This window comes from Gallinula chloropus, assembly GCF_964237585.1.
Source record: "Gallinula chloropus genome assembly, chromosome: 6".
NCBI lineage: Eukaryota > Metazoa > Chordata > Aves > Gruiformes > Rallidae > Gallinula > Gallinula chloropus.
The window spans coordinates 27,190,246-27,207,742 of NC_140091.1; the positions used below are offsets into that span (position 1 = coordinate 27,190,246).

General features: G+C 43.4%; 1 protein-coding gene across 1 annotated transcript; it reads left to right on the forward strand.

Moving 5' to 3' along the window:
* Positions 1 to 14,015: 14,015 nt before the first annotated feature.
* RGS2 (regulator of G protein signaling 2) lies at positions 14,016 to 17,153 on the forward strand. Its single transcript, XM_084266430.1, has 5 exons — positions 14,016 to 14,131; positions 14,482 to 14,583; positions 14,680 to 14,741; positions 15,573 to 15,739; positions 16,166 to 17,153. Exons 1-5 carry the CDS (start codon positions 14,019 to 14,021, stop codon positions 16,358 to 16,360), a joined length of 639 nt encoding a protein of 212 aa, XP_084122556.1. The 5' UTR covers positions 14,016 to 14,018; the 3' UTR covers positions 16,361 to 17,153.
* The last annotated feature ends 344 nt before the right edge of the window (positions 17,154 to 17,497 follow it).

Consider the following 17,497-nt stretch of genomic DNA (forward strand, 5'->3'; position numbering starts at 1 on the left):
ATCCCTGAAGCAGAACTCCTGGCTCTGTAGGCAGGTCTAGCACACCACTGAGTCACAGCAGCAATGGCACTATACCTTCCTAACAGTGTACCATACAGGCAGGCCAAGGTCATTTCTGCTAAGCACAACTACAGGCTTCTGAGAAAAACTGCTTCTTGGTTCTGTAACACCTAGAACATCATTGCAGCATTCCTTTAGGCTTCATTGCTCTGAGCCACAAAGCCACTTTAACAGGCCAAACAGAGGTCACAATCTTTGTTTTAAAATACAGCTACCATCAGTGGTAAAGGAGACAGCATGTACCCAGGATGGAGGAAAACTAAGCTCTGATATTTTCCTCCCCCTGAAAGGATTTCAAGTCCACATTGCAAGGAACTTCTGATAAAATATGAGCAATCAATCAAATGATTAAACATCTTTAATTAAATAAAATTAAAAGTTCTATTAGCTCTAGTGGTGGTACTAGAATCCTACCAAACTCACCCACAGGTTGCATATACAGACACCAGAACTGAAGGAGCTTGCCATAGGAATGTTCTAACCTGCTCAGATGATTTGGTGTGATTATCCCATTAGTGAACTAGAAGGACAATGCAGTATCTTTCACTTCTTAAATCACTCACCTATATATTTTACGTAAGTGCCTTAAGCAAAATAAACTCTTCACATTAACATTTACAAAACACCTTCCTCCCTTCTCAAATGCATGCCCTGAACCTTTACCATCTCTATGTAATAACAGTTAATTGCTAATTTAAAAGTTACCACACCACCAGTTTACCATTTAGGACAATGACAAACTAATAGGGATTCAAGATTGCAATTAGCAGCAGCAGCTGCTAAATGAGTTGTTAAACCCTATCTGCAGTGGGGCAGGAATTACTACTTGTCTAAGTTAGGCTGCCTTACTCAAATTACCTATGCAGTTGATTTTAGGTATGAATGTCTCTCTCTAAAAGTATGGCATTTTTTTCCCCTGGTATTTCTTGTCTATAGTGTTCTCTAAACCCTCATTTTGTCTAGTTTGAAGCACTGCATTTTATTTACAAGTACATACCCTTGGCATGCAAAGAAATCATGTTGTGAAACTTGAATTTGCAACACTCCTTGACATAACACCAGACTAGAGAACCAGAGAAATCTGAAACAGCCGTCCCATTGAAGATCATTAACAAGAAAAGAACTTTCTGCCTGCAGTCTGTATCCTCAGGAGGACAGCTATCTGCCATTCATTTTAAGCAACTGAGCAGTTGTCATCTCTAGGTCACCACTGCACAGATTTGTAATCACTACTATCAGCAAAAGTAGAAAAGCATCACAGGCTGCCAATTAATTCAGCACAGGAGACTCCCCAACCAAATTGCTTCTGAGTTCAGAGGAAATACAGTGGAAATTAAAATGTGATGCTCTGTCATTGTGCTCTTAATAGAGAAGATGCATCACAGAACAGCTATCACAGTTGTTCTCTGAAGAAGCAATTAATTACATAGAATCATAGAATCAGAGGGGTTGGAAGGGACCTTGAGAGCTCATCGGGTCCAACCCCCCCTGCCAAAGCAGCTCCCCAGCTCATATTGCACAGGGAGGCATCCAGACAAGTCCTGAATATCTCCAGAGAAGGAGACTCCACCACCCCCCTGGGCAGCCTGTCCCAGGGCTCTGTCACCCTCACTGGGTAAAAGTTCTTCCACATGTTGGTGCGGAACTTCCTGTGCTACAACTTGAGGCCATTGCCCCTTGTCCTGTCTCCACAGAGCACTGAAAAGGGGCTGGCCATTCCCCCTGCATCCCATACTTAAGATATTTATAAACACTAATATGGTCCCCCCTTAGTCTTCTGTTCTCTAGGCTGAACTCTCCCAGCTCAGTCAGCCTTTCAATGCCACACTTTAGGAAATCTGTGCCAAACTTCTCCAAAAACCAGGTACCAAAAGTTAGATTCTTGCCTGTGTTTATGGACAGAGTTGTATGACCTGCCTTTGATTAGCTTCTATGAACTTTGATTTAGAAGCCTAAATCACAGCTGTGCAAGGTTTTAATTAGATATTGGGTCACTCTGCCCTTTCTTTTCCTTAAATTTCGGTCATTTATTTGCATGCTTGTACACAAAGCTGGCAGCTTAAGCCTGGGAGGTAAAGTGAAAAATACAAGCCTCCCCAAGTTAGTAGCAGATAACTAACTTGACATGGCAGCCTAAGACATTTCCCCAGGAGAAGCCCATTGCTGAAAGACTGCAGTTCAGCAGTTCACTAGCTATTGTGTACGATACTATATTCGTACTGATCAGTAATTGATTCTAAAGTGCTACTGTGATTTTCTCATTAAATGTGACTGCTATAATACATCCTGCCAATAGTATATTTTTGCCCAAAAATGGTGTATTAACTCCCAGTAATAATGGCACATCCTCAATATCAGTTTAAGAAAGAGGGTGGAACAAAAAGTGCATCTGATGCCTATGCTAATATTTTCTTTCCAAATCCTACTTACCAGTCCTTAAAAAAGCCCTTGTTGACTAAATTCTGGCATCAGTTTAGGAAACAGTCTGAACCTACAATAGAACATGAGATAAGCCTGTTTTTTGTAAATTTTGTGGTTCAGTACATTCAGTTTGTTCTGCAGCTCTTTCAGATTTATTGCACTTCCAGCTCAGCTCCATGTATTGTTTGCAGAGGAACTTTCTCACATACAGTGTGAGTCGCCCAAGCCTCACAAGACGGACAAGCAGAATTTTGTATACCTTTCCCTGCTTACTTTTTATATAAGTCATCATTAGTCTGATCTTTGGTAGTGTTCAGTGCAATTCACAATATTGCATCTATTCCTTGTCACTGCCTAAAGGCAGGAAAAAATGTTCCTGAGGAGAAAAAAGAAATTGCTTTGCAAGGGCACGATAATCCCTCCAGCCCTCCTTTTACAGTGTACATTTCAGAACCATGTACCAAACCCCAGCTGTAATCACAGGCATTACAAAACTGACCGTTTCATCCTCAAAGGGACTACTTGCCAAATTTAACAGACCAAAACTTGCATCCCATTTCCTTTCCCCCTCTAAACATACATCTACTTGAAGACAAGGAGTCATGGCACCCTGCAAGCCTTCTGATACCCAGTACATTTCCTGACCTTCTCAATGTCTCTTCCCTTTTCTCCCTCCCACGTTTTTCTATTACCATTCTTGTGTTTTGTAGTTATGTTCTCATATTGAATTTTCTCCTATTTTTCTCCTTCCCTTATTAGAGGAATGGACACTTTGTCCATTCTATCTACCCTATTCTTGGAGATTTCCTTTCCTATCACAGGAATGATTCAGCTGATAATGAAACAACTGCTGAAACTCCACAGCATAAGAGAGCAATTTTAGTTTATCTTGATATGATACACTGCAAATCTTGATAGGGGCTCAGGTGCAGGCAGTTGAGCTCTCCTCCCTGCAGCAGGCAGATGGCTGAAGGCAGGAGCTGATGCAGCCATCCAGAGAATGAAGAGCTGGTTCTTCAGCTGGATTTCATCCACCTTTCTCAGGAGTTCCATGTTTTTGTCATGAGATTGCTAGTAAACCTAGTAATAACGTTCATGCTAGAGGAAGTCATTCAAACCCTGACTGTGTCTTTCTGTGAAAAACTTCCAGCCTAATTCCTATGACTTAAGGATTAAATAAATATTTTGGTCAATAATGTATTATACTATTTAATGCAATGTAGGACTGATAAGTTCCTGATACATTTACCTGGAAATATGTCAAATGTTTACATCATGATAGTAAAGTAAAGGCAGAAACTTATCAGGACTGATAAGTTCCTGATACATTTACCTGGAAATATGTCAAATGTTTACATCATGATAGTAAAGTAAAGGCAGAAAATCACAAACAGGAAAAAATACATTACATTGTGTGGGTTAAACAGGTCCAGTGTCTCATTCTCTGCAAGTTAAAAGAGCCAGTGTGTTTCTTTGCCAGCTACTCAAATAATGTAACTGCAATTAGCCAACAAGTGGAAGGTTGCTCTAAGATGTTTTCTCCAGAATAAGTTCATTACAGTCATCAAAAATAGCTGTGAACAGATTGCATTTAGTGGCTCAATACCTCTACAGCAATGAAGGGGCAGCCCCACCTCTGGGGCTATGAAGATGATGAGGGCACTTGAGCATCTCTTGTTACGAGGGAAGGATGTGAGAGCAGGGGCTGTTTAGCCCAGAGAAGAGAAGACTGAGAGGGCATCTGATTAACACTTATAAATATCTATAGGGTCTATGCCTAGAGGAAGGGGCCAGACTCTTTTGAGTGCTGGCCAGTGACAGGACAAAGGGTAATGGCACAAGCTGAAATACGGGAAATCCTGTCAGCAATGGGTCCTGTGCTGCCTCCTGTGGTACAGCAGAGCACCCACCTCTGGCTGCTGCTGCAAAGCACTGTGCCTTGTTCTTGTTTTTATTCGGTTTGTAGTTTTGCTTTTTTTACATTCATTTCCTCAGTGGACAGCTCCTTGGATCTGGTTTACTGTTGCTTTTTTTGAATGCAGCCCACCCCAAAAATGTTTTCTTCTGCCCTTACCCACTTGATGCTTCTGAATTTCTGAGCCTGCATATCAAAATAAAACATTTTTTCTTCTTTCAAAACAGCCACCATCATACACTTCACATCCACGAAGTCTTTGCTGGGTAGGAAGACCTCTCTGGCACCGAGCCTAGAGTTGCGTGAAGAAAACAAGCTGATGCCTCCTAATAATTCTTCATTTGCTTCCCCTGTTTACAGATAAACTATACAAATTTTAAGTGGGATCATCTAATTCTTCTGGTGAACATGATGATTTTGCATAAAAGTGTATTAACTTACTGTCTTAAGTAACCATCCAAACCCCAAACTAAGCTAAACAAAGTGTTTAGTGTTCAAAATTGTTCCAGTATTAGAGAGCTGTTATTCAAACAATATCCCACTGAAGGACTTTAATAAAGCCTCTTCCATCTAGTTATGCAAAGAGATGAGAGTCAGGACACAGAATGAAAAGTACGATGTGATTATGAGGGAAATGGCAGACAGGTGTTTTGGACACAAGACAACAGATACCCTTTTTTGAGAATGGGGACCCTGGTTCTCAAGACCGGCTCCTGTTAGGAGAAGGCTATTCTAGGCTCCTTAAGCAACTTTAGCCCTAAAAACTCTGAGTAGCAAGGCTATACAGTAAAACAGGTTTGGTTGTTAGCTGTCCTACACAATGAGAAGAAAATAACACATGACAGAAATAATGCATTTTTGAATTTTCAGCATCCCCATGGCATCTATTTACAGCAAATCAATCAAAACTCCAATGTTTGTAGAACCAAACCCAAGCCAAAATACATAGTCAATAGAAACCAAACTATATAGCACTGTTTACATTCTTGCAGGCACTGAAAACTTTCCTTGTGGGAACGTTTGCAAAGAGTCGTTGAGATTATTTACCTTCTGAGCCCCTCTTTCTTTTTAAATTTAGTAAGTAAAAATCCTGGAGTACTGAGCATATCTTATGACTTTCACACATACATACCCTACCAAGCTAGCATTTCTACAAAATATTTTGAGTAAAATTTGTCTCAAGTTGTTCTTTTAACCATCTATTTCTAGTAAAAAAAAATAATTGGATGAGGAGTTTATCTTTGTCCTGTTCCAGCCATTCTGTCATTGGTAGAGAGGGCCTGGAGATGCAAGAGCACATCCATTGCAAGGTTAGAGAGTATTTTTTATGTCATTCTTAGAATATATTTAGGGAAAAGGGAAGTAAATCAACACTCCTGTTACTATTTCTTGTTTCTTTCCCAGCAAACTTGCAACCAGAACCCTTGCTGGAAAAAGAGCTCTGGCACTCATTCCTTCTCTGCTTTTTTAAATCTATCTCTGGTCCTGAGAAGATTGATTCTTTTGATATTGCACTGCAAGAGCCAGGATCATTTAATAAAGGGAATCCTTAAATACCATACTGGGAAGTACTTTTTCCATTCTCTCAAGATGAGATTGAATTATTTTAACATCTTCCTGTAGTGAAACTGCTTTTAGCTTTGGAATGCAAAATGAGGCAAACGTGTTCTCCAAAGTACCTTCTAAAAATTTAAGATGTGCTTGCCTCTTGGAGCTCGTGCCTCTTCTGTCCCTTCACAGGGGTTAAAGGAATGTGAGAACTTCCCAACTGGAACCCTCACTGCAGATGTGGATTGCTTATATTTTTAACAAACAACCCCAAAACAAACTTGCTGTGCCCTGTGAATAATAATACATACCAGGAGTAGAACTAAGCCACCATCACTGAAAATTGACCACATCAGGCCTCAGTGCAACCACAAACCCTGTGCCATGGACAAGGCATGATGTCAAAGCACCTGTACTTCGAAACCTACCCACAGTCTTGTCCGTAGCATCCAGCACAACAATAGAGCCCCATCACAGGCACAGAAAAAAACATTCATATCTTATTAGAGCCTGTTATGCAAGGTTTTGGATCATGCAAAGTCCAGCAATAACATTTACAGACCCTAGCACTACCCCCAACTCTATCCATCAATAAAAACACAGCGTTAAGTCCTCACCAACACCTGCCGCTATTGCAGCTTTGCTGGCCAGCAGCAAGCCATTTAAAAGGTCCTGTCCACCTTCCTTTGCTGAGCCCTCTCTGTACCTCTAGCTTAAGGCTGACAGCCTTTCTTTGAACATCTGTATGAGCTGCACCACACTGGGATTCCTGCCACACTATTTCTCATGTGTTGTTTTATTCTTGAGAGCTAGTTTGTTAACTTTAAGAAAAGGTCAATAAATAGGATAAATAAATTGGAAAGCACAGGCTTTTTTTTTTTTTTTAAGATTAAGACCTGGCCATCTTACAAGTACTCTGTACTGTGCTGAGTATATTTTGCTAGTGCATATAATGGAAAAAAGAAACCCCAAACCAAAAAACAAACAAAGTATTAAATGTCATGTGTATTCTTGCTGGAATCTGATGATCAGAAATAGGGAGACTGGTGTGCTCTCTTTGTAAAGGAAAGGAATAATAACTTACTTCTCCAATGCTCATCAGTTTAAGATTTAAAAAAAACCCAATACCAAACCAAGGGGTTTTTAAAATGTTTTGCTTCACCTAGATGCTCTGCTGGATTTTTTTTTTTAAAACAATTGCAGAGTCCCAAGGGAAACAAAGAGAAAAGGCATGATCCCAGGTGCAGATTGAACACTATGCCTTGGCACCATCTCAAATCTTCCAACCCAACCCTGTTTCTCCCACTGTTATAACACACTTCTACAAACTGGCTTCATTCTCATTTCACCAATTATCACTAAAAAGGAGAAGTCATTTGGTCTACAAAATACCTGGTTTTCCTCATAAACTTCTATCCCTCAGAGAATCCTTCTGTAGGTGTCCCAAACTTCAGGCATGGGATTCACTCAAGAACAAAGGTGTAATCTACACCTTCCTTAGGGTGCAATGCCGGGCAGCCAAGCCAGGGCCACACTTGGAGAGTGAAGCACTGACAGGAGCTTTACCCTGCACCTTCTTCTTTTATTTCTCTCATGTCAGACATATGGCTGGGCAAGGGAGAGAAGCACTAGTTCCACACTGGAACAGCCAGCTGAGTTGCACCCGGAGGCCACATGAGGGTTAGGCCCGGCACATGGAGAAGCAGCGAGACCACTCGCTGCAACAGCAAATCTTCGTTTGATCTGTTTAGCTGTAAGGTGAAACCACATCACTCCACATCCCTTTTAAGGATGCACAAGTGGTTGGGCTGAGGGACAGGCAGCCTCTGCCAGCAGGAACATCTGGTAGTTACAGAGACTGAAATGGCTCATGTTTAAAATCACTAATGACTGTTCCATCCCATAACATAAACATCGTTCTGTAAACATATTTTTTCTCTTTTGCAAGAGTTAATTGTCTAGCAATTGCCCCATTTTTCTTCTTCCTTCCTTCCTTATAAGTACAGCAGTTTTTGTATGGAAAAGACAAAGATGAATACAAACTTCCCACCACTGGGATAAGTTAGTCCTTACACTGAGATAAACATGCAGAAGTGACTTCTCTGTTTCTCTCTGAGGTAATATCTTGTCTCAACTTCCAGGAAAAACAAGTTCGTAGCCAACAATTCCTCCTGGAATATGACTTGCTGAGCTCAACATTTTTATTGCAAAGTCTTGACATCCATGACATGAAGGTATAAATTACGAAGCACAAACCCAGTCTCCCTGATGGAGAACTTGTACACCTTCAGAGACAAAACAAGATACAACTTTCTATCCAATCTGTGAAATATTTCAGAAAAAATGTCACCTGGAATAGCAGACTTGGGACAGACAACATAGCTGGCTGACAGGGCTGTAAGAACAGACACGGTCGCTGGCTGTATGCTTCCAGGGCAGGAGAACTCAGTGAGCCTGGTGCCCAGACCAGACAGGAGGAACTGCATGTCCAGCAGAGGAAGAGGCAAAGAGCTCACAGCTGTCCCGTCTGCCTGGCAAAGTGCCTGGCAAAGTGGGACAACAGCCTGGAAGGAGCACGAGTGATAGTCTCATTGAGGCTACGTATGTTTTGATTTGAAAGAATCAGCGTTTTCTACCAGAAAACCAGGCAGCTGGAACATCTCCAAACAGCTCCAACACTCAGCTTAGTCACTGATGTTTTTCTACCCGTCTTCCAGCTAATTAGCTACAGCTAAGACAACACATGGAGATTCGTTACCTCTGCAGGTAACGTCTCTTTGTGAAGTATGTGCAAACCACCAAAAACAGGATGTCTGTCAACAGGCAGCGCGGACTGTTTGTAATCATCTCTTGTCACTTATTAAACACAGTCTCTTGATCCAGCCATTAGATATGGTTTTGTTGCTTGTCAAAGATTAACTTCTTTTCCTCACCTCTTATTTTTGACCGATACACATTTTACAAGTGACAGAACACTAAATAATCTTGCTTCTCAGATTTTATCTATATCTCATCTTCTAAACATAATTTGAGCCAGGGTAAAATTAGAAAGAGATGTTCTAAGTCCTTGGCACTTAAGGCGCTTGGTGTTTAGAAAAGCTTACTAAAAGGATCAGGTAAAATCACAACGCTCCTTTCTGGGGAGCATGTCACACCTCCGTGTGTGCTGATTTCCACGGCATGGGTCTCATTTCTGAGGTGCATATGTGTGTCACCCTGGGGCTTGTGCTGGTTTTAGCAGAGCTAGAACTCTGCATCAACTAGTTAAACCTGAAACAAGATGAATCTGATGTCTGAAACAAGATGATCTGGTGTAACCCAGCTAGTATCTGCTAAGAAAATGTCATTGTTCAAAACACACTGCTTCTTGCTAAGCTGTTTGCTTTCTGTATTGACAAAAGACCTAAGGAAGATGAGAATGTCCTGTCCTTTAAAATGCAGACTATATTAACAGGTCTCCTTTCAGCTTGTCGACGCAGAAGGGATAAACCGGATCTTGCACCAGCAGGACAGCTATCCTGGGGTCTTCAGGGAACCCACTGTTCTGAGTCCTGCTGCCTTTAAAAACTAACATTTCCAAATGTCTGAGGGTAGAGGTGGAATCACATTCAACTGCTCAACACCTAAATCCATATACTTTTCGGAGTGTCACTCTAACAGGGACACACACAGCCATATAACAGCAACCATGCAAGCTGACATATAGTCCCAGTTTACCCACTTTTTGATACATTTCTGCTCTATTTTTAGAACTTTTATAAACTAATGTGGATGTTTATGTAAAACTAGGTGGCTGAGGGCTGGGAATGATGAGTTCTCAGAAAGCTCCGTCTAGTTTATACATTACTGAGTCAGAGGATTTTGCTGCTAAGTGAAATGAGATCAATTTCTAATTAGGTATATTTTATTTTCTATTTAGGAAAGACTGGACATTTAATTGGTCCACTCTTTGTGTTAATCAACAGTGGTGCTAAATTTAGATCCAGTAATTACTTATGATTTGCATGTTTTCAGCTTTATGACTGGAAAACAGTGCAGGGGGAAGCACAACAGGCAATCAGGCACAGCCTACAGAGCCAAAGACAGAGCATGCAACAGCTGGACCTTGGCAAGCTTAGAGCAATTAAAAACCAACACAACCCAAACCCCCCAAAACCAACACCCACACACACCACGTGCCAGTGAGATTGTAAAATGGACAAGAAAGGCAGAATTAGAACCAGACTATGGGTTTTGAGTAAACATCTTCACTTATACAAAAATATCAGAAAGAATGGCAATTAGAATATTCACCCAGAAAATAGTGCCCTACTGTGCATACCATGCATGACTGCTATTATTTAGCACTGCACATCACTTCCCCCAGCAGCTGGCACCTCTGTGCTCTTTTGTACAAACACGTATTGGTCCCCTGTGCCTCAGAGAGGACACAGACGGAAAGGGAAAGGGAGGTGAGAACAGAGGCTCAGCTGACACTTTTTTAAGCAGCACGGTGTTGTTCTTTGCTGATCTCCTGTTCTGATGCACGAGCCATCTCCCAGACTGTACAGCTGTAAATCAAAAAAGAATGCTGTCAAAATACAGTAAAGTGCACCTGTATAATTTGCAGTATGTATTACAAAACAAAACAAAACAATACAGCTTAGCTTCTTGTTCCTTCTTTTGAATATGTTGTTTTCCAGCTAGTTAAAGCATGGTTTGAACTACCATGCAAGAACATATTCTCCCCTCTTGGCTTTATGAAACGCAGCTATGAAGTGTCTGGAACATTTTTCATACGTTCTTTCCTGCCACCCGAGTCTTCTCTATAAAAAGAAGAAACAAGAACTGGCATTTCAGAAAATGCAGCCACAGATTTAAGTATTATGCAGTGAGAACAACTACTCGCTGGGGACTTGGAAAAGATCAGCACAGCTATTGCAACATATAACGTAACTGAGATGGAAAAAGCCTCATCTCCCATCCTGGATGTTTATTGCATACGTTACAGTCCTCTGTACATCCAGCCATCACTGATGCTCGTAGGAATCGTATAAGCAGAAAAAGAACAGAACATTCTCAAGAAAACCTCTGCAAAGAGAAGTGTGATCTCCGGGGTGAGAGCTCGTGTCATTAAATCTCCAACATCAGAACTCGTTGCAGGCGACAGAGAAATTCTCCCTGACTCCAAAAGCAAAGTTCAGGTTACAGCTGCCCCTGTCCCTCACCATTGGCCTTGCTCCTGGACAGTGGGATTAGCCTTACAGAAAGGGATCAAAGCCTGAAGAAGCGTGTAAAGGAAAAGATTTGGCACTATGTTTGTATTTGCACCCAGCTATCAAAAGCCTAATTGTTTTTGAAAGAGCAGAGGTCAGCGTGCACAGAGGCAGATCTGGAGTGCTGTCTGGACCTGGTGTGAGCCACACAGTCAGGGTCACACACACCACAGCCCTGCTCCTGTCAAGAGGCATCACGAGACAGAGGCACTTCTTTTTCAGCAGCATTATGCGCTGTGCTACACCAGCACACCTGAACCTGTGCTGCAATTGCAATCTGTGGCTTTTCTGGAAAGTGGTAATACCTAATTCTCCTAAAATCTTTAAAGTAACATCACCAAGAGACAGCGTAGAACAGGGCGGAGATGCCCGGTGTCATATCCATGAGACATATCGCATGCCCAGCAATGTCAACACTTTAGAAGTATAATTAAAAATTGTGAACTAAAATACACCATAATGCAGCCAATAAAATTATTTTTTAATCTAAATAGTTTTTCAACCAAGTCAGTATATTTTATAAGGTCACAGTTCCATATTCAGCTGATTTTTTTCACCTGGAACACTATTTATTTTTTCCACTGTTTAAAGACATTACAAATGTTGTAACTACCTTTACTGGCACTTCCATTTTATGAGTATTTGAAAGAAGCAATTTAAAAGTTTAAAATAAAAAGTATCAGACAAATACATGATTCATACTGCAATTTTCCATATGGTGACTGCTGCCAACTTTACCACTTGGCAGATGCTGGGAATATCCCAGCTGTACCTCTGAGTCTCCTCTGGGACCATCAAAAAAAACTTTTGTCAGGCTTCAGACATCAGCAGGACCCCTGGTGTGCTATGGGTAAGCCCCCAAAATACAAATGCTTAACCAAACCTTACTGTAGTTTACTGGACTTTGAAGTTTGCCAGTTCCCCTTATTCTTGGGCTTTGAGAATCAAGTGAGAGAAACTTGAAACCGGCATCAAAAATGTGGAAATCTCCTACAAGCCAGGGGGAAGGACACACACTTGTCCTTGCAGAGCACTTGATCCTTTGCAGAGGCTCTACTTGGGGTAAAGACCCAGGGCTGAGTTTTGATCTGTCATTCTAAGGCAAGGCAGCCCGCCCCCGCCCCTGCCACATGGGGCTCCGTGCTGCGAGTTTCACACATGCAGAGAGTATTCCCGTCCTCGCACGTGTTACAGGCTGTTCAGCAGCTCCTGGCAAGCTCCTGCCCAAATCTTTCGCAGCTGCACAGCTCGGCTGACCCTGGCACTCAAAGCGAGTGACGATGGAAGCGCCTGGAAGCCAGTCAGCACAGCTCCATCCATCACAGAGGCACTGCCTGCCTTGTTTTTTTCCTTGGCAAGTTCACCCCACACCCCCCGTAAAGTTTCTGGAACTGATGCTTTTACAGCACTCAGAGTCTTACCTCTGTTAGTGTTTCCACAACTCCTCCCTCCCATGGTAACACCCTGGTAAGAATTTCCCATTTAAAAGTGTACATATTATATACAAGACTAAGAGCACCTGTAGCAAAAAATAGTTTAAAGCAATTTGGTAAAATTTAGAGGATGGAGCTGTATTTTCCTGCGAGACTCTCAATATATGCTGCAAAGGACTTAAATGGCATTCATTTTCTCCATATATCTAATTTAAAGGAAAATGCCTTTGCAGATTTTTGTGCATATCCAGCAAGCAGAGAGGTTGCAGTGCTGCAGTGATTGCCTAAAAGGATCAGACGCTTGATGCTACACGATGGTGTTGAAGTTGGCTGGTGCTGTAGGACTCAGTCTCTCTGAACACTGGCAGAAAGACACTTGCTGCAGGGTACTGCAGAAGGGAAGGCACATGCACAGAAAAGAGCAGAAAAGCAGGGGAGATTAAAGCAAATCTCACATGTTTCCTAAATCCAAATTATTTGGACTCGATACGCTTCAGCTGGACGCTGGTGACAAAGACCACACGGTCCTTTCACCAAGAGGAAGGCTGGAGTAAGGCACTGCGATTTCAGCTTCGTGTCCTGGGAGTAATTTACACAACTCACTGGTAGGTGGCAACACTATACAGCGACAGAACACATGTGCAGACAGCTTATTGAAGTGATGAACAGCCCGGGTTGGCGGGGAGGTGGACATCAAAAATACCGTATACTCGATTTTATGCTTAGTACATTTTTTTTTTTTTGAGGAAAGATGGCCGAGTCTTTGCTTATCCCTTTTCACATACTGGCCACACTCTGTATTTCCTTAGGAGAAAAAAAAAACCAACCAGAAAATCTGCAGAAATGCGGGGTACGTTTCTGATTGACAGAACAGAAAGGACAGGCAGCCCTCTGCCAGCACGGCGGGGATCAGAGCCCTTCCCCAGCGATGTCAGTGCGACCGGCTAAAAGCTTTCCAAGAAGGCACTGGCACGGGCAGGTTGGGAAGGGGGAAAAAAGGAAAAAGGAAAAAGGAAAAAGAAAAAAGCAAAGCAGGAAAAAGCAAAGCAGGAAAAAGAAAAGGAGGAAAAAGAAAAGAAGAGAAAAGGGAAGAGAAAGGAAAATCACAATAAAGGGGGAAAGAGCCGTAATCCTGGGGGCAGGCAGAGCTTTCCCATACCAATTTACCAGGAAAAGCTGCAAACTCCCTTTTTGAGGCGCAGGCCGCCCGCCCAGCCGAGCCCAGCCGAGCCCAGCCGAGCCCCGCCGCGCCGCACCGCACTGCCCCGCCTGCCCGGCGGGGCCGGGCCTCCCCGCCCCTCCTCCCGCCGCCCGGCCCGGCCCGGCCCCGCCCGCCACCCGGGCTATAAGGGCGGGCGGCGGCGCAGCGCTGCTGAGGCGGGCGCGATGCAAAGTGCTCTGTTGTTGGTGTTGCAGCACGACGGCGGGCGGATGGAGCGGGGCAGCCGTCGCCGCAGCGAGGCGGAGGATGCGGAGAAGGGCAGGATGAAGAGGACGATGTGAGTGTCCCTGGCCGGGGGCACGGCGGGGGCACCGAGGGCGGAGCGGGGCCGCAGCTGGGAGAGGTTTCCAGCCGCGGGGCCGGGACCGAAGCTGGGGGGAAGCGGGCTGGCAGCGGCAGCGGAGCGGCTTGTCGCCCTCTGCTCCCCGGAGCCCTGCCCTGGCTGGCACCAGCGGCTGCTGGCTCAGCGAGGGGAGAACAGTTTCCTTGTGCTCAGACAGATGCTCTGGGTGCGGAGCTGGCAAAGCACTGCCAGGAAAGCTTCGGCGGCTTTTGCCTGTAAAGGGGCTGATGCCTGAGTGTTTGAGGTGTCACTTTTAACATGCCTTTTCCTCTCTGTTCTTCCAGCATTAAAGATTGGAAAACAAGACTCAGCTACTTCCTGCAGAACTCCTCCAATTCTACCAAGATGAAATCGAAGAAAGTAGGGAAACATCGCACCTACTTCAGGTAAGTTGTCAGAGAGGCTGCTCAAGGAGCTCAAGTGTTCTACAACACAATAAAACCTGAGCAGTGGAGCTTAATCTTCTCCCTCTCTTTATGCAGACCTTCCCCTGAAGAAGCCCAGCTGTGGTCAGAAGCCTTTGATGAACTTCTTGCTAATAAATGTAAGTTTGTCTTCAAAAAGTAACACTTAACAGCAAAAAGGAGTGGTGAAGTTTCCACGCCTGTGAGACTGCTCCTTTGCATGTCAGCACTGTACATTTCTAATGTAAATAGCTTTGGTTCGGGTCTCAAAAGTTAAGTGCTCTAAAGTATTTAGAGTCAAAATTCATAGAAGCATTCTGTTAAAGTAGCAAACTAATATTGAAACAGCAAGAATACTTCATTGTAGTAGATTTTTTTTTCCTGTAACCCTCGTAGCTAAAATAGTACCCATCAGCTTGGCTTTGCCAAGCATGAAAAGAGCCTCTGTTCACTGAGCTCACCGCTTAACCAAGGCAAACACATTCAGGTATCTTGGGCAGGACTCTGCAACACAAGTTCAGTGATCTCAGGGTTTTACTGCAGCTCTACAAGGAACAGCACTCAACAGCACAGCAAAAAAATATTACCGTTTGCTCTTCAAACTTGAGTCATTCTTTCCATTGCAAAAACTATTTCAGATGTTTGTAGCTGTCAAATACTCCAGTGTAAAGGTTAACTCAGGAGATGCCAGCTATGGAGAGGGCATGCAGGCAGCGCAGAAGGGAGCATACTGACTGGGAATAGATTTCATTTATGTTCACTAGGAGTTTATTTTTTTTAGGCAAAGCCTGACATGTTGTTAAAGCATTTATTTGTTTGTATACCTAAATATGGGGGTCTTTATTGCTACATTACCCCTGAAAGAAGCAGACATATAGCAAAGCACTTTGGTAGAAACAGATGTGACCAGTGGGTAAATTCAAGATTCCTGAGAGTTAATCAGTGCATGGTTTTTTTTCCTCTTTCCCTAGATGGTCTTGCTGCTTTCCGAGCTTTTCTGAAGTCTGAGTTCTGTGAAGAGAACATTGAGTTCTGGTTGGCTTGTGAAGACTTCAAGAAAACCAAGTCACCCCAGAAGCTGACATCGAAAGCAAAAAAAATCTACAATGACTTCATTGAAAAGGAGGCTCCCAAAGAGGTAAAGACAACTTAATTTAACATAACTGTCCCAAAAGTTCTTTACTTCTCTGGACTTGCCTTAGGATAGATGTCAAGCTGCATCCTCCATACCTTGCTGTTAATACCTGTGCCTGAACATAAGCCATCCCCTACTGCCCTATCACCGCATTGGAAAGTGGCACAAGCAATAGTTCAGCCTTCCCATTTTAAACAGGGAGAAGTCAACAGCCATGTTTAACACCTGCCATGTGCTGGTGTTTAGCACTGAGAGGCAGTATCAACTGAATTACTCTGGGTTTTGTATTAAAGAGGTTTTTTTCAAGGAGACATCATTAATTTAACCCTGTAGTGATAGGGTCTTGCCTTTTGCCGCTTCAGAAATGTTATGGTATATTATACTTACTGAATTATATTCTCAGAAGTAAATGCTTTTTTTTTATTTCAGATAAACATAGACTTCCAAACCAAGAACATGATTGCACAGAGCATTCAAGAAGCTACACATACCTGCTTCAGTGTGGCGCAGAAGAGAGTTTACAGCTTAATGGAGAATAACTCCTACCCACGGTTTTTGGAATCTGAATTCTATCAGGATCTGTGCAAGAAGACGCCCATCACCAGAGCAGCCCAGGGGACATGAATGATGGAGAAGAGCGAAGTGAAGCCTCTTGGCTAGTGAGGAAGCAAGCCACAGCTCATGGCAGCATCCTGACCTGAAAGACTGAGATACCATGTGCTCAGTCTGCTTGCCACAGTGCAAGGACACACACTGACTTTGGTGCAGAGCTGATGGCAGAGAGTGACACTGCTGGAGGGCATTCAGAGGTGATGGCAGAAGCAGTGCCAGGCAGCTGCTGGCAATCTGCTTGCCTGCCAGTGCTGCAGTGGAAGGTGACTCTCTGCACTTGACCAAGCCGCATGAGAGTCCCGCTGTCAGGGCTGAGGTGGCAGCAACGCAGCGAGTCAGAACAGAGCTTCCTTTCTGTAAGCAGAAGCTGCTCTGCACAGTTGCACAGTGCTGGTGACTTGAGTGATGGATTGCATAGGGGGTTTTTCCTAAACATCAACTGGTGGTGTTGCTGTTGTCAGTCACTTGGTGTGTTCACACTGGTTCTGTAAACAGCCTCTAACTGCAGAGAGATGTGCTGGGTTTCTGCGTGGCTTCCAGACAGCGAGAGCACTGTACAACATGAAGAGATATAACTCTGTTCCCAGAGAAACAGGTTCTGCAACTCAAATATGCAGGGCCGGGCTGTCAGCAGGGCTGCACGAGGCCAGACTGAGGGCAAAACTTGGCCAAGGCCAACAGGAGCTGTATAGTAGTGTATTTATGTGGAATATGATTGTGCTGCAATAATGTCAGAGTTCTGTCTAGAGGACAGCAAGCTTCAGTGAAGTCTCTTGCTGTTTTTAATAAACTATTTTGATACAAAGCTGCTTTTGTTCCTTGACTTGTTTTGCACAGAAATACAGCATTTGGCACTAAACTCCTGGGTATGGGGACTGTAAGTCCAGGCTGGGATCTTAATATGGCTAATTTTAAAGCAGTTAGCTCTGGAACTACCAGGAAAGGGGTTTGTTTGGCTTGCTTTTTTTTGTTCAAACAGAATAAAAAGTTTAACAGAGGAGAAGCATTCCCCTCACACCCTCCATCTTAGCCATCCCCCATGAAATTAGTCCAAAGCACATGTGTGGCTACACCACAGATAACTAGAAAGCAGCAGTAGGCCAGAGGAGCAGCATTGCTGCTGGAGGCAGAGGATGCTCTTTGGAATAG

Coding starts and splice junctions, on each gene's coding strand:
- RGS2 (XM_084266430.1), top strand. CDS start 14,019: ATGCAAAGTGCTCTGTTGTTGGTGTTGCAGCACGACGGCGGGCGGATG. Junction 14,132..14,481: donor GGCAGGATGAAGAGGACGAT/GTGAGTGTCCCT, acceptor CTGTTCTTCCAG/CATTAAAGATTGGAAAACAA. Junction 14,742..15,572: donor TGAACTTCTTGCTAATAAAT/GTAAGTTTGTCT, acceptor CTCTTTCCCTAG/ATGGTCTTGCTGCTTTCCGA.